This window comes from Schistocerca cancellata, chromosome 3 (genome assembly GCF_023864275.1).
Source record: "Schistocerca cancellata isolate TAMUIC-IGC-003103 chromosome 3, iqSchCanc2.1, whole genome shotgun sequence".
NCBI classification, from domain to species: Eukaryota; Metazoa; Arthropoda; class Insecta; order Orthoptera; family Acrididae; genus Schistocerca; species Schistocerca cancellata.
Genome location: NC_064628.1, coordinates 52,296,170 through 52,319,710, shown reverse-complemented (window position 1 = coordinate 52,319,710; position 23,541 = coordinate 52,296,170). Strand labels below are relative to the sequence as shown.

The window sequence follows — 23,541 nt, the reverse complement described above, 5'->3', positions numbered from 1 at the left end:
TTCTCCGACAATCAATGAGCGTTCAGCAGCATTCCGACTGTCCTGCCTTCAGTGACACAGCTAACATAGGAGTTAAAACATGATCGCAGAGAGTTCTGAAACTTTATTCAATTTGTTGTGTTGTCATAGCTGGTGTCATGATCGACAAAATCTACATAAGAATATGAGAATTTGTATGATACCAGCTTTTTCCAAGCATGAAGCATGTGTGTGTGCATACTGCAACTGTCACTCGAAACCAGCGACGCTGCAGTCCCTGTCCGTGCCTTTAATTTCCGAATAGCGAGTATTCATTAATCTGAATATAACCAGTGCACAAGAAATCAGGTCACACATATGGAACACAATAAGCCAGTCTTCATAATTTATTGCAAAAAATGGAAAGTACATGTAATGAGAAACGATACTGATGACAACACTTTCCACATGTGAAAATCTGTTCAGTGTGAGCCAGTCGATAGCAATGCCAACAAACCACCTGCTGCTCCAACTGAAAATATATAATTACTGTATACAATGTTAAGGAAAACCATTACCTGTTATCTACTGTGGAAGTCACATTATAATAGCAAGTTGTTGAGTACTGACTGAGCCCTTCAAGCCACAGAAAATTCCAGTTTCTTTTTGTGTAATATATCAGGACCAAAGTTTAAAACTCCCAACAAGTAATTACGTAATGTAAAGTGGTATTAAACAGTGGTGACTATTCTATATATGTGTGTAATTAATTGTTCAACAGTATCTTATTTCATGCAATAGACCAAAAACAATTTTTTTAATATAGGCATCAATTCAATGACTATTTTGTTTTATTTTCCAACTAAATTTTACAGTAATTAGTTTTTTTGCTGCACTTATGAGTTATTATCCAGGCCAATTAGAATTCAGTTATATGCAGACATTATCTCCAAGAGTACTCATTAAAGGCACTGTGGATTACATTGATTTACGTGTCTTATGTTATATCATACACTGTCCCACAAAATCCCTGTGTTCTATGTTGTGACCAAAAGATGAACTACACGGAAATGACTGCAACCAGGTGTTTTACATTCTTTCCATACTGCTGATTTATGAAAGGGGCACATTCATTTTGTTGAATCATGCCACATAATTGGCCAACACCCTCCCCTCCAATTCAGGTTAATAAAACTCATTCTTTCAACAATATTCTTGTACACACTTAACATCCACCTAGCTTAACAATATTTACATATCCTGAGATTCAACATTTGTAAAGGCTGCTTGTGTCTGTGTATGTGTGGATGGATATGTGTGTGTGTACGTGCGCGCGCGCGAGCGAGTGTATACCTGTCCTTTTTTCCCCCCTAAGGTAAGTCTTTCCGCTCCCGGGATTGGAATGACTCCTTACCCTCTCCCTTAAAACCCACATCCTTTCGTCTTTCCCTCTCCTTCCCTCTTTCCTGACGAAGCAACCGTTTGTTGCGAAAGCTAGAATTTTGTGTGTATGTTTGTGTGTCTATCGACCTGCCAGCGCTTTTGTTTGGTAAGTCTCATCATCTTTGTTTTTAGATATATTTTTCCCACGTGGAATGTTTCCCTATATATATACCTAAAAACAAAGATGATGTGACTTACCAAATGAAAGTGCTGGCAGGTCGACAGACACACAAACGAACACAAACATACACACAAAATTCAAGCTTTCGCAACAAACTGTTGCCTCATCAGGAAAGAGGGAAGGAGAGGGAAAGACGAAAGGATGTGGGTTTTAAGGGAGAGAGTAAGGAGTCATTCCAGTCCCGGGAGCGGAAAGACTTACCTTAGGGGGAAAAAAGGACGGGTATACACTCGCACACACACACACATATCCATCCACACATATACAGACACAAGCAGACATATTTAAAGACAAAGAGTATGGGCAGAGATGTCAGTCGAGGCAGAAGTGCAGAGGCAAAGATGTTGTTAAATGACAGGTGAGGTATGAGTGGCGGCAACTTGAAATTAGCGGAGATTGAGGCCTGGTGGATAACGGGAAGATAGGATATATTGAAGAGCAAGTTCCCATCTCCGGAGTTCGGATAGGTTGGTGTTAGTAGGAAGTATCCAGATAACCCGGACGGTGTAACACTGCGCCAAGATGTGCTGGTCGTGCACCAAGGCATGTTTAGCCACAGGGTGATCCTCATTACCAACAAACACTGTCTGCCTGTGACCATTCATGCGAATGGACAGTTTGTTGCTGGTTATTCCCACATAGAATGCATCACAGTGCAGGCAGGTCAGTTGGTAGATCACGTGGGTGCTTTCACACGTGGCTCTGCCTTTGATTGTGTACACCTTCCGGATTACAGGACTGGAGTAGGTGGTGGTGGGAGGGTGCATGGGACAGGTTTTACACCGGGGGCGGTTACAAGGGTAGGAGCCAGAGGGTAGGGAAGGTGGTTTGGGGATTTCATAGGGATGTACTAAGAGGTTACGAAGTTTAGGTGGACGGCGGAAAGACACTCTTGGTGGAGTGGGGAGGATTTCATGAAGGATGGATCTCATTTCAGGGCAGGATTTGAGGAAGTCGTATCCCTGCTGGAGAGCCACATTCAGAATCTGATCCAGTCCCGGAAAGTATCCTGTCACAAGTGGGGCACTTTTGTGGTTCTTCTGTGGGAGGTTCTGGGTTTGAGAGAATGAGGAAGTGGCTCTGGTTATTTGCTTCTGTACCAGGTCGGGAGGGTAGTTGCGGGATGCGAAAGCTGTTGTCAGGTTGTTGGTGTAATGCTTCAGGGATTCCGGACTGGAGCAGATTCGTTTGCCATGAAGACCTAGGCTGTAGGGAAGGGACCGTTTGATGTGGAATGGGTGGCAGCTGTCGTAATGGAGGTACTGTTGCTTGTTGGTGGGTTTGATGTGGACGGACGTGTGAAGCTGGCCATTGGACAGGTGAAGGTCAACATCAAGGAAAGTGGCATGGGATTTGGAGCAGGACCAGGTGAATCTGATGGAACCAAAGGAGTTGAGGTTGGAGAGGAAATTCTGGAGTTCTTCTTCACTGTGAGTCCAGATCATGAAGATGTCATCAATAAATCTGTACCAAACTTTGGGTTGGCAGGCCTGGGTAACCAAGAAGGCTTCCTCTAAGCGACCCATGAATAGGTTGGCGTACGAGGGGGCCATCCCGGTACCCATGGCTGTTCCCTTTAATTGTTGGTATGTCTGGTTTTCAAAAGTGAAGAAGTTGTGGGTCAGGATGAAGCTGGCTAAGGTAATGAGGAAAGAGGTTTTAGGTAGGGTGGCAGGTGATCGGCGTGAAAGGAAGTGCTCCATCGCAGCGAGGCCCTGGACGTGCGGGATATTTGTGTATAAGGAGGTGGCATCTGGGAAAAATATATTTAAAAAGAAAGATGATGAGACTTACCAAACAAAAGCGCTGGCAGGTCGATAGACACACAGACAAACACAAACATACACACAAAATCTAGCTTTCGCAACCAATGGTTGCCTCGTCAGGAAAGAGAGGGAAAGACAAAAGGATTTGGGTTTTAAGGGAGAGGGTAAGGAGTCATTCCAATCCCGGGAGCGGAAAGACTTACCTTAGGGGGAAAAAAGGAGGGAAAAAAGGACAGGTATACACTCGCACACACACACACATATCCCTCCTCCTCGTATATGAGGATGGATATGTGTGTGTGTGCGAGTGTATACCTGTCCTTTTTTCCCTCCTTTTTTCCCCCTAAGGTAAGTCTTTCCGCTCCCGGGATTGGAATGACTCCTTACCCTCTCCCTTAAAACCCAAATCCTTTTGTCTTTCCCTCTCCTTCCCTCTTTCCTGACGAGGCAACCATTGGTTGCGAAAGCTAGATTTTGTGTGTATGTTTGTGTGTCTATCGACCTGCCAGCGCTTTTGTTTGGTAAGTCTCATCATCTTTCTTTTTATATATATATATATATATATATATATATATATATATAAGATGAAGAGACTTACCAAACAAAAGCGCTGGCAGGTCGATAGACACACAAAAAAACACAAACATACACACAAAATTCTAGCTTTCGCAACCAACGGTTGCCTCGTCAGGAAAGAGGGAAGGAGAGGGAAAGACAAAAGAATATGGGTTTTAAGGGAGAGGGTAAGGAGTCATTCCTTTCCGCTCCCGGGATTCCCTCTATTTAATAGAGGGAAACATTCCACGTGGGAAAAATATATGTAAAAAGAAAGATGATGAGACTTACCAAACAAAGGCGCTGGCAGGTCGATAGATACACAAACAAACAAAAACATACACACAAAATTCTAGCTTTCGCAACCAACGGTTGCCTCGTCAGGAAAGAGGGAAGGAGAGGGAAAGACAAAAGGATATGGGTTTTAAGGGAGAGGGTAAGGAGTCATTCCAATCCCGGGAACGGAAAGACTTACCTTAGGAGGAAAAAAGGACAGGTATACACTGTTGCTGGTCATTCCCACATAGAACGCTTCACAGTGTAGGCAGGTCAGTTGGTGAATCACGTGGGTGCTTTCACACGTGGCTCTGCCTTTGATCGTATACACCTTCCGGGTTACAGGACTGGAATAGGTGGTGACTGACCTGCCTAAACTGTGAAGCGTTCTATGTGGGAATGACCAGCAACAAACTGTCCATTCGCATGAATGGACACAGGCAGACAGTGTTTGTTGGTAATGAGGATCACCCTGTGGCTAAACATGCCTTGGTGCATGGCCAGCATATCTTGGCACAGTGTTACACCGTCCGGGTTATCTGGATACTTCCCACTAACACCAACCTGTCAGAACTCCGGAGATGGGAACTTGCCCTTCAGCATATCCTCTCTTCTCGCTATCCGCCAGGCCTCAATCTCCACTAATTTCTAATTTCAATTTGCCGCCGCTCATACCTCACCTGTCTTTCAACATCATCTTTGCCTTTTTACTTCCGCCCCGACTGACACCTCTGCCCAAACTCTTTGTCTTTACAAATGTCTGCTTGTGTCTGTGTATATGCGGATGGATATGTGTGTGTGTGTGTGTGTGTGTGTGTGTGTGCACAAGTGTATACCTGTCCTTTTTTCCCCCTAAGGTAAGTCTTTCCGTTCCCGGGATTGGAATGACTCCTTACCCTCTCCCTTAAAACCCACATCCTTTCGTCTTTCCCTCTCCTTCCCTCCTTCCTGATGAGGCTACAGTTTGTTGCGAAAGCTTGAATTTTGTGGGTATGTTTGTGTGTCTGTCGACCTGCCAGCACATTCATTTGGTAAGTCACATCATCTTTGTTTTTAGGTATATTCTTCCTTCGTGGAATGTTTCCTTCTCTCTCTCTCTCTATATATATATATATATATATATATATATATATATATATATATAAGGAAACATTCCACGAAGGAAAAATATACCTAAAAACAAAGATGATGTGACTTACCAAATGAAAGTGCTGGCAGGTCGACAGACACACAAACGAACACAAACACACACACAAAATTCAAGCTTTCGCAACAAACTGTTGCCTCATCAGGAAAGAGGGAAGGAGAGGGAAAGACGAAAGGATGTGGGTTTTAAGGTAGAGGGTAAGGAGTCATTCCAGTCCCGGGAGCGGAAAGACTTACCTTAGGGGGAAAAAAGGACGGGTATACACTCGCACACACACACACACACACACACACACACACACACACACACACACACACACACATCCATCCACACATATACAGTCAAAAGCAGACATATTTAAAGACCAATATGTCTGCTTGTGACTGTATATGTGTGGATGGATATGTGTGTGTGTGCGCGCGAGTGTATACCCGTCCTTTTTTCCCCCCTAAGGTAAGTCTTTCCGCTCCCGGGACTGGAATGACTCCTTACCCTCTCCCTTAAAACCCACATCCTTTCGTCTTTCCCTCTCCTTCCCTCTTTCCTGATGAGGCAACAGTTTGTTGCGAAAGCTTGAATTTTGTGTGTATGTTTGTGTTCGTTTGTGTGTCTGTCGACCTGCCAGCACTTTCATTTGGTAAGTCACATCATCTTTGTTTTATATATATATATATATATATATATATATATATATATATATATATATATATATATATATATATATGGTTATAATAGAAGGAAACATTCCACGTGGGAAAACTATATCTAAAAAGAAAGATGATGAGACTAACCAAACAAAAGCGCTGGCAGGTCGATAGACACACAAAAAAACACAAACATACACACAAAATTCTAGCTTTCGCAACCAACGGTTGCCTCGTCAGGAAAGAGGGAAGGAGAGGGAAAGACGAAAGGATTTGGGTTTTAAGGGAGAGGGTAAGGAGTCATTCCAATCCCGGGAGCAGAAAGACTTACCTTAGGGGGATAAAAGGACAGGTATACACTCGCACACACACACATATCCATCCGCATATGCGAGGCAACCGTTGGTTGCGAAAGCTAGAATTTTGTGTGTATGTTTGTGTGTCTATCGACCTGCCAGCGCTTTTGTTTGGTAAGTCTCATCATCTTTCTTTTTATGGAGAGAGAGAGAGAGAGAGAGAGAGAGAGAGAGAGAGAGAGAGAGAGAGAGAACTCTACATTAGTATTCCCCTGATAACTTACACACATAATAAACAAACAATTTAGAAAAAGGATACACTGCAGGTGTAAATGTTTTTAGTATATAGAAGCTGGAAAATATAACCAGCGCCAGAAATAGCGCATTGTTATAAAAAATGGAGAATGTTGTGGCTTCATAATCTGCAACTTCATTTTTCTTCCACAGAATTCTGGAAATAAAGATAAATGTACAGATGTCACATCATAACAAACAAAGTAATCATATAATCTGAGAAAACTACCATCAACAATTTTATGTAAAACTGATTATAACAAGCATAACATGAATATAACTTAATGATTGTTAGCATAATGTGAATACCATATTTAGTCAACAATAAGATGATATTTAAAATAAATTTTTGCAGAGGCTCTTCGAAAAACTTATTTTTTTTACACATTCTGACCAATCAAAATTACAAACTGTTTTACCGATATTTTGTATCGTAAGAGCAGCCATGTGTTTTCTTTGATTATATAATGCAGATACGCAAGCAGAATTTTGTCGAAACATGCAGGACGTTTGAGCTAGTGTTTTGCATTTTAACATACGCTCAACCCTCTTCATCACCATATACCAGCTTGAATTTGCTTTGCATTCCACTATGCATGCAGCTAGGAAAGTATCTCCATCAGCTTGTTTTGGATAATTCCTTGAGTAATCAGAAAATACTGTGTGTCACAAAAAGGTACGGCCAAACTTTCAGGAAACATTCCTCACACACAAACAAAGAAAATATGTTATGTGGACATGTGTCCGGAAACGCTTACTTTCCACGTTAGAGCTCATTTTATTACTTCTCTTCAAATCACATTAATCAGGGTATGGAAACACACAGCAACAGAACATACCAGCATGACTTCAAACACTTTGTTACAGGAAATGTTCAAAATGCCCTCCGTTAGCGAGGACACATGCATCCACCCTCCGTTGCATGAAATCCCTGACACTGATGCAGCCCTGGAGAATGGCATATTGGCCGTCCACAATACGAGCACGAAGAGTCTCTACATTTGGTACCGGGGTTGCGTAGACAAGTGTTTTCAAATGCCCCCATAAAGGAAAGTCAAGAGGGTTGAGGTCAGGAGAGCGTGGAGGCCATGGAATTGGTCTGCCTCTACCAATCCATCAGTCACAGAATCTGTTGTTGAGAAACGTACGAACACTTCGACTAAAATGTGCAGGAGCTCCATCGTGCATGAACCACATGTGTCTTACTTGTAAAGGCCACTCCAATTCACGAATCCTTCCACAATTCAGTCTCCTGCAAGTTTGGCGTGCGAGAACTGGTGATCTGTAATTTAATCCTCATCTGACACCAAGTACAAACATTCACTTCCATGATCTCAAAATTTCATCCTGAGCTGCAGAGCAGTTTCCTGCATGAACCAAACATGAACTACAAACTTAGGTCAATATTCCTCAACAGTGTAATTTGCATTAAGCAACCTGAAGAACAATAATAAATTAATTTCTCTACTCCTTTATGCTAAATCAGCAGAAATCTAAGCACTTTGGGCTGACAGCCACTTCCTCATTTCATGCCAGCTTTGAAAATCAACTGCTGTCAAGCAGTAGCTGTTGCAGCCACATGGCTGAACTTTGTGTTCCAGGAATTCTGTGTAAACATATTTAAGTTAGAATTAATTTGCCCATTAGAAATTTATACAATTGCTGAGTATTTGTTCATTTGTAAAGTCATTTCAGTTCAGTAGGAGAGAGTGCGAGGAGGATGTGGGACAGGTCGCGAGGAGCCAGGTGGAAGAGGTGTAATGTAGCAGGTGGAAAGGACAAAGAAATATGGTTTAAATTTTTCATGATTATTCTGAAGGAACCACAGTTAACACCTGCCATTAAGCAGGGAACCGACCCGGTTCAGGATTTCTCTTTCTCCATTATCTTTCATAGCTTATCCCTGACTCCTATCAATGCTTGTTCATATTCTACCAACATCTCTCTTATTATCTGTTTCAGTGTGAAAACATCATCTATGCATAATCTTCCCTTCCAGGAAGCTGCTTGTGCCTCCATTAAAATCACACCAGAGATATTTCATAGCCTTTCATTTATTATTTGGCTGTAGATTTTGTAAGCAATATTCAGAATACTTGTATACCTGTAGTTAGATTTATTACTTCTGACACCTTTCCTTTACACCAAAAGGATATTTGCTATTTTCCATTCCTCCATTATCTCATATTTTACCCAACATATGTTAAAGAGACCTTGCATTATTCTTTATAAGAGAATTATTCTGTGTTCAATCAATTCAGAATTTATTCCACCTATCCTGACGATTATGAACTTTAATTTTTTTTAAAATATAGCCCTCAGTTCACCAAATCTATGTAATCTATTTCTGCTTTTTGGTTTCCGAATTGTACCATTATTCTTTATAATGTGTTATCCCTTCTCGTGTATGTGTTACATTTAGATTTACGACACCTCTTTCTTCTTTGTCGAAGTGTTTAATTTGTGTGCTATTTCTTGTCTGCCATAGATATCATGTTCCAATCTGCTTATAAACTTGTCCCACAATATCCCATGTACTGATTTTACTATTGCTTCTGCTTTGTTTCTTTTCCAATGGTATTTCTCTTTAGCTGCTAATGATTTCTGCTGTTAAGTATTCACTATACACTTTCCATTTGTTTGTGGCTTTTTCCTCTCTCTTCAACCCAATTTTTTAAGAATCTTTTCTAACTGGCTCTATGTTTTTCACCTAGCAATTTACTTGCTATCAGTTTCGTAGACTTTTACTACTAGACCACTCTTCGCTTATGTCTTCACTAGTAGATTTGTTATTGATCAACCATGTGAGTGTTCAGATATAGACTACTTAAGCTCTGTTATTGCAACAAATATACCTCAACTCTTGTTTAATTTTTTCATCTTTATTTTCTATTCATTGCTTTTTTTATCTTGACCACAGCTGGAATTTTGAGTTTACAAGGTATCGTCTCTATTTATATTTCTACCATTATATACTCAAGTGTATTATCCTTTGAGCTAACCTGTGATTAATTACACAGTCTATTAGTTAATGGTAAAATTGAAATACGACTGATAATTGGGTACAAATTACACTGTGGATCCCCTCGCATTTTCATTTTCATAGCTTGTGTACAATATATGTATATAATATACCTAATTCCTACATGGAATGTTTCCTTCTATTATAACCATATATGTATATAATATTCATTAAAATTCTCTACAGCGACTTGTCAGTTACATAATCTATGTTTTCTGTATTTACCTCGCAGTCTTTGTTTTTATGATGGAAACAGCTAAAACATCACCAAGTGCATTAAATATGGCACAAATGGGAACATTAGGCTATGCTACAAGTCAATCTGCAGCCACTATCAATATTCTGGCATTCCCATCTGTTGGCTTCATGAACTCTAAACCGAATTAATACCCTCCAATCTACCCTAGACCTTGGGCTATGCCATAAACCAGTCTTCCACCAAAACCAAGATTTCAGGGGGGTCCAATATCACACAAGCGGGAAACCATATTAAAATGACAAGGTAGCTATTTATATCACAGGCCACTCTAAAGTGACAAATTATGAGAAACAAGATGCAGAATTTTTGCAGTTCAATTCAAAGTACTGCTTACAAGGGAAACTCCCCATCGTACCCCCCTCAGCTTACTAATTTTTACTACTAAATTATTCCATCAAAAACTCTAGGAAAAAAAGAAATGAAAGAGAAAAAGTGAACACTCTGAGCTTAAGATATGCAACATTGAGCAAACTGCAAGAACTGCACTGTCATGGTTATGTGGCAATGATGTTTGACTGTAAAGCAGGAGATCCATGTTCAAGTCTCCACATAACATATTAATATACGTTCATGATCTTTACAAACCTGCACACCACATTATGATGTTGCGTCATTTTACAATAAAAGGTCTCAAGAAACATCAGCATGTCAAACATAAAATACCACAAATATAAAACACAAATCGTGTTGTGCTGATGTCTTAGTGCAGCCTTTCACATAAGACCACAATGGCAACTGAGCTAGTGCAATATTTACACAGATGATTCTGTGTACAGGTGTTTACACTGTGGTATTCAACAATCAATATGTACTTGCATAACTTTCAAACTACATATACCACAATACAAATTCATTCTTGACTCCAGTCTCATTAAAATTACTTTTGAATTTGGTAACATTTTTAAATTACAAATTTACAATAAATTATATTTTGAAACACTCACTTTTTAAAATGCAAATTTTCACTATAAATATTGTTTCAAATAATCATCTACACACTGTAGACCCACCACGGTAAAAGTACGCGAAACAGTAAAGACCAGTCATTGGACCCCACTTTTTTTTTTTTTTTTCTAAAAAAAAAAAAAAAAAAAAAAAAAAAAAAAAAAAAAAAAAGATATTGTGGAGTTCGTATGTACGTCAGTATGGTGCCCGATGGCTACTCAAAATTACTCTTAAATTGTCATGCTCTTAAATAAACTACTAGCACTGTGTCATACACTTATATGATTTTTGTAGCTTATTTTGTGTGGTGTAATGATTACTTTATGTAAACCTAACAGTCTGTCTTAGAATGATTATGTAATAAGGGTCATTTCATTGCCATATCGTACATGTATTTCAGTAATTTTGGTTATGGATGTAATTTTCAGCTGGCATCAGACACCATATTGAGTTGTAACATGAGCTCCACCATATGATGTATTATACAAAGTATGATCCAATGAAGGTGGTCTTTATTGTCTTGCATACAGTTATCACAGTGATCTACTTCTGTTAATTGCTGTTGATGCATATACTGTGTGTAGATGAATAATCTGAACAATATGTTTATCGTATTTACATTTTGAAAAATGACACTGTATTTTCAAAACTAAAATTATCATCAATTTGTGATTTTAAAATGTTACCTAATTCTGCCAAAAGTAATTTTAATGTGATTGGAATGAAGAGAGAATTTATAATGTGGCACACGTAGCTCGAAACTTATGCAATTACATATTGATGGTCGAATACTGGAATGTGAACTCCTGTATAAGAAATCATCTGTGCAAATATGGTACCAGCTCAGTTGTCATTGTAGTGTTAAGTGAAAGAGTACACTAGGACATCAGCACAACATAATTTGTGTTTTATGTCTGACTTGCTGACATTCCTTGCTACCTTTAATTACAAAATTATGATGTGGCTGGCAAGTTTGTAATCATCATAAACTTCTGTTAATACATTACAAGGTGTGCTCTAATGCTTCAGTAATGTATGAGGTTTCACATGAAATCAGTTGTATTAGTCTCCTTGACTTTGAATATTTGTTTATTAAACTTTCAGATCCAATGATGACAGCGTTGCTCTGTTGAAACCAATAATAAAAAAAAATTACAAGCGATCTTGGCAAACCTGGTTCTTATGGTATCACTGTTACAAAAGGGGACATTTTAAATCTGAGTGCAGAACTCAACACGAAGCCTGATAATCAGGCTTTCAGTGCACAACAAGCAAATGTTTCTGCTCCAGGTTGTAAAAATATTTGAACATATGACGCCATGCAATGATTGGCTTAACTTTTAAGTCACCTCAATCCAATTACTCCCATGTTCAAATTGGAAACAACTGTATTGTTAAAGCATAAGGTGTTTAACCCCTTCAAGTGTGGGTCTTTAGTTGAGGGAAAATGGCAACCATTCACTTAGGGAAACAAATTACACATTCCTTAGCAAAAGAAAACTGTATTTTCTGTGGGACCTGTGGCAAAAATAAGTGAATGAAAGTTTGCAATTCAGATTTAGTTGAATTAAGGTGGAGAGTCAGTTTTATCAAATGTTTGATAAAACATATAGATTACTACAAGCAAATCCTGCTCCTTTTAATTCCACGATAATCTGACACTAGATTGTTGGACACTTGCATTTCAAAGGTCTGGAGAATATGACTAATTTAGTTCCTGATTTAAAAACAAAAATCTCCATTATAAATCGTGACAGTATTGCAAAACTACAAGACAATCATTTAAGTCAAATTTGGACTCAAGATATAAACCTCCTTGTGAATGCATCCATGCAGATTCGCACCTCGAAGGTGCACTCTTTTATACAGATTTCAAGTGTGACTGCACTTCACTTCATACAGATTTGTGTATTTTCTTAAAATTAAACATGAAACTTCCCTATATTTTTCGAATTTAAGACACTGATTGAAAGAAACTGGAAACAAAATCTCAGTTTTGAGGGTTACAATGGGACCGAATTCATAAATAAGCAATTTAAAGATTCCAGCAAAATGGAATACCATATTTTATGGACTATAAGAAGCACCTTAATTTTTAAGCAATTTTTGTAAAAAAATAAATTTTTATCATTTCTGTTATTAGAGCGCAAACCTGGACTAAAAAATTCTTGGTTTATAAAACGAACTGACATTTAAAATCCCTGAAAAATCATCATCTAGTTTTGGCCGTTTTACATTTCAGTCCTCTATTTGCACATTTAGTCTTCCTCATTTTTCAGTTCTTCTTTACTAGCCTGCCAATCGTGAATGGTTTTTCATATTGGTGGAGGGCTGAAATTCTGTTCAGCTGCTCTGTTCCCATGTTGTTCTGCATATACTTTTACTTTCAATTTATAGCCCGCATCACACAAATATCTTATTTTTCCATTACAAAACTAGCTATTAACAAAAAATATTGTACTGTTACCAATAACATAAATCGCTATCAATTCAAGTTCACTTGCACTGTAGACTACAATGATGCGTCACAGGGTAGACCGTCTTCTGGATCTGACGGCGAGGTGGGAGGGTGACACTGTTAGCAACTCATGTTCCTGGCATCGGTGCACTGCTGCCAATTAATCCAATATTGCTGGACAGCGGTTTCCGGTGGCATGGAGTATATGGCCATTTCTAAGACTGATGGGAATTTTAAATTGAACACTGGACATTTTTATATTAATTTTGGGTATAAGAGAGACCTGAACTTTGGAGGTAATTTTCCAAAGAAAAAAGTGTGTCTTTTAGTCCGTAAAATACAGTAATGCACGAGAAAATAAGTTCCTACACACCACAGCATTTACCGGAAACCCACCCACGCAGACCGATATCTGCACCTTAGTGCATCAAGCTGAAACTGTCTCAGATTCTGAAAACTTGCTGAAGGAGCTGAGCAACTTAGGGAAAATATTCAAGGAAAATGGCTACGACAACTGCCAGATTTTGCAAGCTATCTGTCTGAAAATATGTAAGCAGAAGGACTCCTAGGAGGACTCTTAAGAAGTTCACATTCTTGCCATTCTGTGGCTCAATAACAGGAAAAATAAGCCGGCTCCTAGAGAGGCATAAAATTGATTCAGTCTTCAGGGCTCCAGCAAAAATTCGACAACTCTTGAGGCCTATGAAAAACGACGTAGGCCTCAGAACGCCAGGAGTATATAAAATACCATGTGGGTGTGGACAGTTCTATATCGGACAGACTGTGCGTACTATTGAACAGCGCTGTGTAGAACACGAGAGATGTTTTTGTCTACGGTACCCGGAGAAATCAGCAGGGGCAGAGCATGCATTAAAAAGACTGTCACCGTATTGCATTCGACAAGACACCTATTACCACACGGACTAACTGTTTTTGGGATAGCATAATAAAAGAAGCGATCGGAATAACAATTTCTGACAACACACTCAATAAAGACGGCGGCCTGCAGATAAGCACAGCGTGGGACCCGGCCGTCAGAAGGATGAAGCGGGCATGGCGGCCGCACAACACAAACATTACCATATATGGTGCTGGAGCAGGTACCAGTGACGTCACAGAAGGAAGGCGGAGCCGATATAAGGACGGCAGCAGCCACCAAAAGACAATCACCACTTGATAATGGCCAAGGCCTACTCTGTCGAAAGCTTGTGGATTTTAAAACACTTGACACGGCTGGAAGCCCAAGAAACTTATTAGATGAGAAACCGTTTACCCCAAATACCACGGATCTTCTCCAATGCCATCAGGATTGCATGGAGCTCCACTGAGAAAGCAGTATACTCGTCAGGAAGGCGAATCCTGGTGACACGGTCTGGAAGCACGACAGAGCAGCCAAGGGAATTCCTTTGTTTGGAGCCGTGAGTGTACACTGTGAAACTGTGATGCAAGTCTAAAATGTTAAAAAACAGATTGAAATGCCATATCTAGCATTTGATCTTTCTTAAAACTGGTCAAGTCTAAAATAAATCTGGGCCTCCGAAGAAGCCGAGGTGGAAGTCTGCTCCAACCGCGATGTAAAACAGGAAGACCGGCCACACCCACCTCTAGATGGCAATCCTGTTCATGAATCCCATAGGGCCTCGTTGGGTTATGAAAAAGCTTTCCAGTGGACGCTGAGCAATGGTAAGGTAGACGGGTGTGTATGACGTGGACTCTGTTTTATAGGCCTAGTGCACCATAAGAAACCATCGCCCGATGTGAAGTGGCGATTCACCAGCCTCGGCACAGCCCCAGTATTGAAAGCCGCAGTGGCCAATCTAATCCCTTCGTGGTGCACCACGTCCAACATCTTGAAATAGGAGGGTCTCTCAGATCCGTACACCGTGTACCCATAATCAAGCTGAGATCACACAAATGCTCTGGAAAACCGGAGCAAGCAAGTCCTTTCTGCTCCCCATGTACTGTGGCCAAAACATTTTAAAATGCTTAAAGCCTTAAGTGATTGTTTTTTCAGGTCCTTAAGATGTAATCATGTAAGCTTAGAGTCACATATGAGGTCCAGAAACTTCCCCTGTGTCTTTGAAAGGAATGACAGTGTCCTCATCCTCAACTCAGGAAATTTTAAAATGAAATGAGAACAGTTAAAATAAACACACAGACTTCGGTGGAAAACTTAAAACCACTCTTCTGCACCCATTCAGCCACACTTTGAAGAGTTAGTTGCAATTGACGTGTTGTCACTGCGAGGCTTGAAGAGCCAAAATATACAGAAGTCATCCACAATCAAAGACCACCGGATAGGACTTTTCACTATGAACAAAATGTTATTAACAGCTATGGCAAAGACATTCACACTTAAACCACTACCTTGAAGAACACCATTCTCCCATTCAAAACAATCAAACAGGACATCACTGACTCAGTACCTAAAATATATTGGTGAGATGAAGGACTGAATAAAAATGGGAAGGCAACCATGAAAATATCACTTGTGAAGCTGCTCTAAGATAGGGTGCCTCCAAGTAGGATTGTAGGCCTTCTCAATGTTAAAAGTATACCTAGAAGGTGATGCTGGCATAGGAAAGCCTACTGTATAGCCGCCTCCAGTAGGGCCAGATTATCAAAGGTGCACCGATACTTCCTGAACCCACACTGAAAGCAACTATGGAGATGCCTGGATTCTAAGCTCCAGACAAAGTGACGGCTGACCATCTGCTCCAAGGTTTTTCCCACACAGCTAGTGAGGGCAACACAACACTAACTACTCTGGGATGTACAGTCTTTCCCAGGTTTTAAGAGAGGAATTAAAATTGCTTCAAGCCACAAGTCAGGAAAGTGACCTGAAGCCCAAATGGCATTAAATAGTGGGGGGGAGGATATCTTTGTTTCACCTTGTGGGTGCCACAGCATACTGTAATGGATTCTGACATGACCAGCAGATGTGCAAATCATAGACAATGCAGAATCCAGCTCCCACATGGAAAATGGGCAGTTGTAATCTTCATCAGTGGTGGACCAGAAGTCCAAACTACACCTCTCGGCAACTGATCTATGGCACTGGAAACCTGGATCCTGACTGGCAGTTGCAGTAATTATGGCAAAAGAGTACACCACAGGCTGGGCAATGTCCCGTGGATTGGTTTGGACAGTGCTGGTCCCTATTGCAGCAGCCATGGGGCACCAACCTCCTCTCCCAATAATTCTGCTGATGGTCTTATATACAACAGAACTCTCTGTGGAACAATTAGTGGTGTTCAGGAGCTGTTGCCATGACCTCTTCTTGTTCTCTCAAACAATTAGGCAACACTTGCCATTCGAAACACTGCAAGATTCTCTTGTAGTTGGCCGACACTTGAACCTACGCAGAGCCGCATGCCTATTCCTGACTGCCTCTTCTGTTATCCCCCGGTCTATGGAATGGATGCTGCAGCAGCGTGGCGGATAATTTTGGTAAGATAATCCACCCACGCCTCGACATTGGCACAATGTTCAAACTGAGCCAACTGGCAATAAAGTATCCAGTCTGCTCTACTGAGCACCCATCACAGTGGTTTCCTTTCAGATTAAACTCCATCTGGCAAATGAATCCAGATCAAGATGTGATTACAAACAGGCAAGTCGTCAACCACTTCCCACTAAGCAGTGGGAGCAAAGAGGTGGAGAGCACAGTGAGAGTTCAATGGCAGAGAATGACCCAGTTGCTGTGCAGAAACATGAGCTCTGTCCCGTATTTAGCAAGTATGCGCATGACATGAGAAGCCTCTCAATTGCTCTACCCCAGGGCCAAGTTATTTCAGAGCCCCAAAGCACATTGTGTGCATTAAGATCACTGCAGAGGATGAAGGAGCGGGGGAGCTGTGTAACAAGATTGGTTAGGGCCTCTTCATCAAGCACATCACATGGGGGCAAGTAATGGGAACAAATCGTCAATGGATGACGTATGTGCATTGATATGGCAACTGCTTGTAAAGTTGTCATGAGGGAGAGAGGCAAGGAGAGGTAGTCGGTACTGATGAAAATAGCTACACCTCCTCTAGCTCTCTCTCCACTCATGTCATCCTTTTTGTGTAGGATATAGCCTTGTAGGTCAGGGACGCACAATTGATGGAAATTAGTCTCCTGGACACACACACACACACACACACACACACACACACACACACACACACACAGAGTGGTCAACCCTAAGATAAGAGACGGAGTTCCTCCACAAGCACCCTGAACCCTTTTAAGTTTCACTGTAGGAGGGGAGCCATTTCATTGATGTGATTTTAATTTCTCCCTATCTTTGCACCACAGAGGTGAAGCACTTTTAGAGAAGGGGCTGCCTGGATACAAGGTATCTAATTCCATCATGTCCTCCTCATCAGACACACAGGAAAAAACAACACCTTACAGCACTCTGCTTTTTTGTACCTTCTGGATGCTCGCTGCAGGATTTTTATTGGTCTTTCCTGGTGCAGCTGCCTGGATTTCTTTGTCTTTATTCTTTTTTCCTTTGCATGTACAGGTGCTTGTGGTGGATACAGGCAAAACAGGCATTGTCTGTGTCGAAGCGTCTGCCTTGGAAACAGGTTTCTGCACCATGGAAGAATATGAGGTGGCAAAGGCGGGGTTTCGTTGCCTTATATTCTTTTTTGACTTCAGCATAGTGGATCTGCTTGGTCACTTATTTCCTGTATTTTGCATTCCTCAGCAAAAACAGGGCAGTCTCTGCTCCAGACTGGGTGGTCCCCAGAGCAATTGAATGGACAGTCAGTCCCAATGTCATGAGTGGCTTTTCCGCAATTCCCGTAAATCACTTCACCTCAGCAACTCGTGGTTGTATGGCTGAAACACTGGCATTTATAGCACTGCATAGGGTTTGGAATGTAAGGCTGAATATTAAGCCGAAGGAACACAATCATAATATGTTCAGGTCTTTATTGCTGGTATGCTTGTACATGGGTTACAACATATCTGCAGGGGATGAAGGGCCTGGCCATAAGCTACAAAGCCAACTACTGAGCTGGTGATTGACTGATGCTGGTGACAAGAGGCACTAAGCAATACAGATGCCAGAGCTGAAATCAATTTATGGGGAAGTAAAAGCATATGGATCGAAATGGTACGTAGGTTAGAGCAGACAAGGGGTCTTCCAGGCCTCAGGCACAGCAAGAGAAACACCACCTGCATCCGACCCCCACCAATCTGATTCCACAACAACTACACAGCAAACATTACCTTTTGGTCTAGAGATCCGGAACAGTACAAGTGCCAAGTCAAAAAATGTAATGCACATCAGTTGGATAAAAAAAAAAAAAAAAAAACCGAGATGAGAGAGAGAATTAAGGTAGCAGATAGGTGTCCCCAGGACTCTGCATTTGAAGGGAGCAGGCCCTCCTACAGCTGTCTTACCCAGATCTGTCACAGGCAAAGTGACAGAAGGGAAAAGTGTGCACACTTTTCAACAGAATAATAATCAAAAAAGAGAAAACAGGCTGCAGCAGCACCACCACCACCTACTATGAATTTTCGCTTTTTTACTGCATTCCCCACTAGCCATTCCGCAACTGCATCAATTCCATCTACGGCTTTTTTTTCCATGGGATGTAGCAAAGAAGTTCCAATAGATTTTTACATTGTGAAATGATTGAAATTGAGGTACAGCATCAGTAATATATTTTTGTTTAAATTGTGGGGCAAGTAAATCTGACCAGATCAAAACTACCTTCACATTTTCAGGTATAGTTGACAGTACCTTGCTAATGCAATCAATTGCAGCACTTCAGCCATGGCTTTATCCAGAGCACTAAGTGACTTTTACGGTGACAAACTTCCTTTAATAGGTTGCTAATCTTGCATCTTACCGGTATGTTGCCTATGTTTTCTAACTCTCTCCCTATTTTTATCTCTTCTGCCTTCTAATAACAGTCCTTGTTTATGTTGACTCAACTATAGAAACTTTTGTTTCTGCTTCTGCTGGCCTTTTCGAGCCTCTTCCAGATGCTGCTTCTTATATTCTTCACATTTTCCTTCACTCTAACTTTTCCCTCCTCCTACTCTGTCTTTCTGCTGCTGCTAATGGAATCCTCTTCTTCTGATCTTAAAATAATACAACTGTGACTCAGATTACATGACTCCTGTTACACATTTAATTTTCTGTTTTAACAGCATTGGTTAAAGTTGGGAAATTTTTAATAGTGATAGTAGGTACACAATCACACTAAGAAGTAAATTATTGAACATGATGAAGTTATCTCTAATGTCTCTCTTGGTATAAAAACTTAATTACATGAAAGTGACTCATATTACATGAAAGTTCATGCTGTTGTATTATATTGTTTACCTCAACATATAATTTACCTACTTCAGTTTTATACTCTTTATTCAATACACCCTACGGTATGTAACAGTAATATAAACAATGATATGCTACTTCTTACCTGCCAATTAGTTGAAATGAAGGTAAAAATTTCCAGTAACTTACATTCTCATCACATGAAAAACATATGGAATTATAAGAAGGGGCTACAAATTATGGAGGGTAAACAATAACAGGCCACAGACCATTGTTACCACAAAGTCCAGCATTTTCAAAAACTATATAAAAAATACCAAATTTTAAACTTTTGAACACTGTAAATGTGTCCTGCAAGCGCGCTAAATAACAATCTATCCTTTTAATATGGTTACAAGAGCAGTTGTGTTATTTAACTCCAAGCTTATTCCATTCCATGATTTTCTGCTATCTGTAATTACATGCATCAGCTTAAAAATATATTACCGTTCATCCTTTTCTTTCTTGCTCATTTTCTTATCTTCTGCCAATTTCTTTGTCATTTCTCTGGTAACAGCTTCCTCACGTTTAACAGCAACCTGGACAAAGATGATGTATCCAAAAATCAAGATGTAAAGAGTACATACTTTACAGAAAATAATGCTGTAAGATATGTGACTGAACTACGTATCTTTTTGCTAACAAATGAAAGTCACTTAACACTAAGGAATACTAGGCATCCTCTACCTCTGACAAAATAATTACTTGAATAGTATTTGACATGTACAGTTTATGAACAGCTCATCCACATCTGACGTATCAACAGCAACAAAACTCAAACTAGGTTTATTATGAATTATCACACTATAAGTGAAAGAAACCTCATTGATGCAGACTTAAATTATACAAACAGCAATATTTCATTTATTGGTAAGGTACTACAAAACTTTAGTTTGTTTACACGAACATTGCTTATACAACTTTTCAGTAGCCTAAATATGATTATAGGCTCAGTGTAAATGCTTCATGCAAAACGACTAAGTTTCATAAACATGCAGATGATACTCAATTCATAAACAGTGCAACGTAAGCCCTGTATCTCAAGAAACTAAAGATAATAACAAGAACGAGATTTCAGGTTACACAATAACCTGTGCTCTTCAGTCCTTTACACATTGACCTTGTAAAGGTAGTGAAGACAAAAATTTGGCAGTTCCAGCTTACACAGAGACAGTCAATCATTTCAGCATGGATTTGCATTCTGCAGCAGAGTGCACAGACTTGAAACTTTCTGACAGATTAAAACTGTTACTGACTGGGACTGAAACTGAGACCTAGCTGTTTTATCAGAGGCACTGAGAAACAGATGAAATTCTAAAATTATACAACACTGCAGTAGCTGATGGACTCCCTGGAAGATTCTACACAGAATTTGTGACTGTTAGCTACTCTTAATTATAACATACCAAATATCCCTGAAAAAAATGAACTGTGCCTGAAAGCATTGGTCATAAATGTCTACATGAAGGATAGCAGAAGTGATCCACAAAACAATAATCCACTATCTTTGATATGTGTTTCAGAATCTTTAAACAAATTTATAGAAATATTGAGTAACAATTTATGGGGTTAAGAAATGGGATAATCACATAGGTTCACTGATAGTTATAGCAGATGGTAAACTTCTGTTCACTGGTAGAATACTTGGGAAAAAGTAAACAGTCGGCAACGGGGATACCGCACTAAACGCTCTCTTAACTCTAAAGACTACTGATGAGTTGCGTGTGCCCTATGGCAAATAGGATTAACAGGATATTGTACTTGGACAAAGCATGTCGCAACAGTTATCAGAGCCACAAATTACACATGGTTATCACAACTCGTATGAGAGACAGCGTCGATGAGAAAGATCATGCGAATAAAATAAGTTTTCGCCCCCAAAAGCTACCTTCACTCCCGTACCCAAACTAGACAAATGTTTTTACAAGATCTTACCTTATGCTTCAAAACAAACTTCGTATTTTTATACGCCAGTGCAACAAGGTATGTGCTCAAGAGCGTAACAATTACGAACGATAGTAAAGATGAGTAGACATCTATCATGTGGATCCTCCAAAAGAGCCCTGGAATCATACATTGCAATGTTGTGAATGAAAAAGAATTACTTCGCTATATCTTCTTCAGACCTAAGAAATATACTCACATATGGGGATAGCAGAAACTATAAAAGCATTTCCATAAAACAATGCGGAGGATTTGGTCGAGACATTTCTACTGAAATCTTGTAGCAACAGTTCCTCCTCCTTCGTAAACGCTTTAGCTTGTTTGCCGCCCTTCATAGTTTCTTAACAACCTCCACCAGCTACAACACAACCTTGTGACCAACAGACAACAGACGACACACTTAAAGCACGCCAACACACTACATGAGCTTACACGTCATTCGACGGTGGTAGCAAAGTTACTGCATCAGCGCATGCAGGCAGAGTTCATTGATCGCAGGCGCAAATACAACACCATCAACGTGGTGTTCGTTAACATTCTCATTTTTTGGCTTACTACACCATACAGCCGTCACATTGTACGAAAAGAATTCAAATTATTAAAGTTATTGATTGATAGTAGGCCTATTGTCTGAGCATAATGCTGTGCTTTCGCAAGTAACACTGAGATGCGTAATGCAAATTGTCAACACATCGAAAATGAACACACAGCAAATGTAAAAAAAAAAAAGGTAACATGGAGAGAATATAAAATAGAAAAGTAGTCTCGTGCCTCGACAATATAAATTCTTAATTTAAATTTTTAGACCACTTTCTGAAATAAATATAATTACAAATATGTAAACATTTTTCATATTCATCGTCAGAAGAATCGGAACATTTAAAGGATGACGCATTTTCACCCACGTACTTCCAGCATTAGAAAAACAAATGGTTATCATCACCTGTTCAGTGTACGCCGCAGTCACAAGTATCAGCTGCATTTAAGTTCAAATGGGAAACTGCCATGGCCGGGTTCATACACGCAACAGAAGGGTCAACACAGGTAGTGGCATAACGCAGGAAAAAGACAAATGTATTATGAAGTCAACCAATAAAAGTAAGACCATGTAGAAAGCAGTGCAGGATCGTACAGGGAAGAAGATAACCCATAAAAATATTGCGATACCGCACGAAAATTAGAGATGGAAAAATTTGGTGATCCACCTCATATAATACTGAAAAACTTTCATCAATTGAAACTGATGATATATCCATATTCGTCAGTCCAGTAGGCCCATCTGATCTCCTAAATACCATAAATTCACAGAAGAGTAATTAATCACCTGATATTCATGATATTCCAGATTATATTATAAAAAATAACAGCAAGACAAATACTTTCTCCTTTATTAGACATAGTCCAGTTACGCTTATCAAGTGGTGTCGTCCCACAGGAACTGAAAATGGCAAAAGTAATATGAAGAAGGTGATCCGCAATGTATGGCTAACTATAGGCCCGTGTCACTACTGTCAGGGTTTCCGAAAATTATTGAAAAAATGTTCTTTTCAGAACTAAATGCATTCTTCAACAAGAATAATATTATTTCTGGATGTCAAAATGGCTTCAGACAACAGCGGTCAACTGAAACAACCACCTGCAACCTGATTTATTTATTTACACGTCAAGTACTGTAGAACTAAATTGAGGAGCATATCTCCAAGGACATGCAAAGTGTCAGTACATGGAATTACAACATAAAAGTAATAAAAGATTAAAATAAAACGTTTATGAAACAGAAAAAAGTCAATCCATAAGGTAAGTAAACGCAATCAACAAGACAACAAAAATTAGTTTAATGTTTCAAGGAACTCCTCGGCAGAATAGAAGGAGTGATGCATGAGGAAACTCTTCAGTTTGGATTTGAAACAACGTGAATTACTGCCAATATTTTTGAATTCTCGTGGTAGCTTATTGAAAATGGATGGAGAAGGAAGTCTGGTCCAAAAGGTAAAACTACAGTATAGCAGAAAGAAGAAGCGTGTCATGCAGACC

The 23,541-nt window shown here is 39.9% G+C and overlaps 1 protein-coding gene across 1 annotated transcript; it reads right to left on the bottom strand.

Moving 5' to 3' along the window:
• Positions 1–352: 352 nt before the first annotated feature.
• On the bottom strand, positions 353–21,964 carry LOC126176941 (translocon-associated protein subunit gamma). The gene is made up of 5 exons (XM_049924141.1): positions 21,707–21,964; positions 21,499–21,626; positions 20,011–20,102; positions 6,586–6,717; positions 353–507 (listed from the first exon to the last, which is right to left on the bottom strand). Exons 1-5 carry the CDS (start codon positions 21,840–21,842, stop codon positions 441–443), a joined length of 555 nt encoding a protein of 184 aa, XP_049780098.1. The 5' UTR covers positions 21,843–21,964; the 3' UTR covers positions 353–440.
• Positions 21,965–23,541: the final 1,577 nt, after the last annotated feature.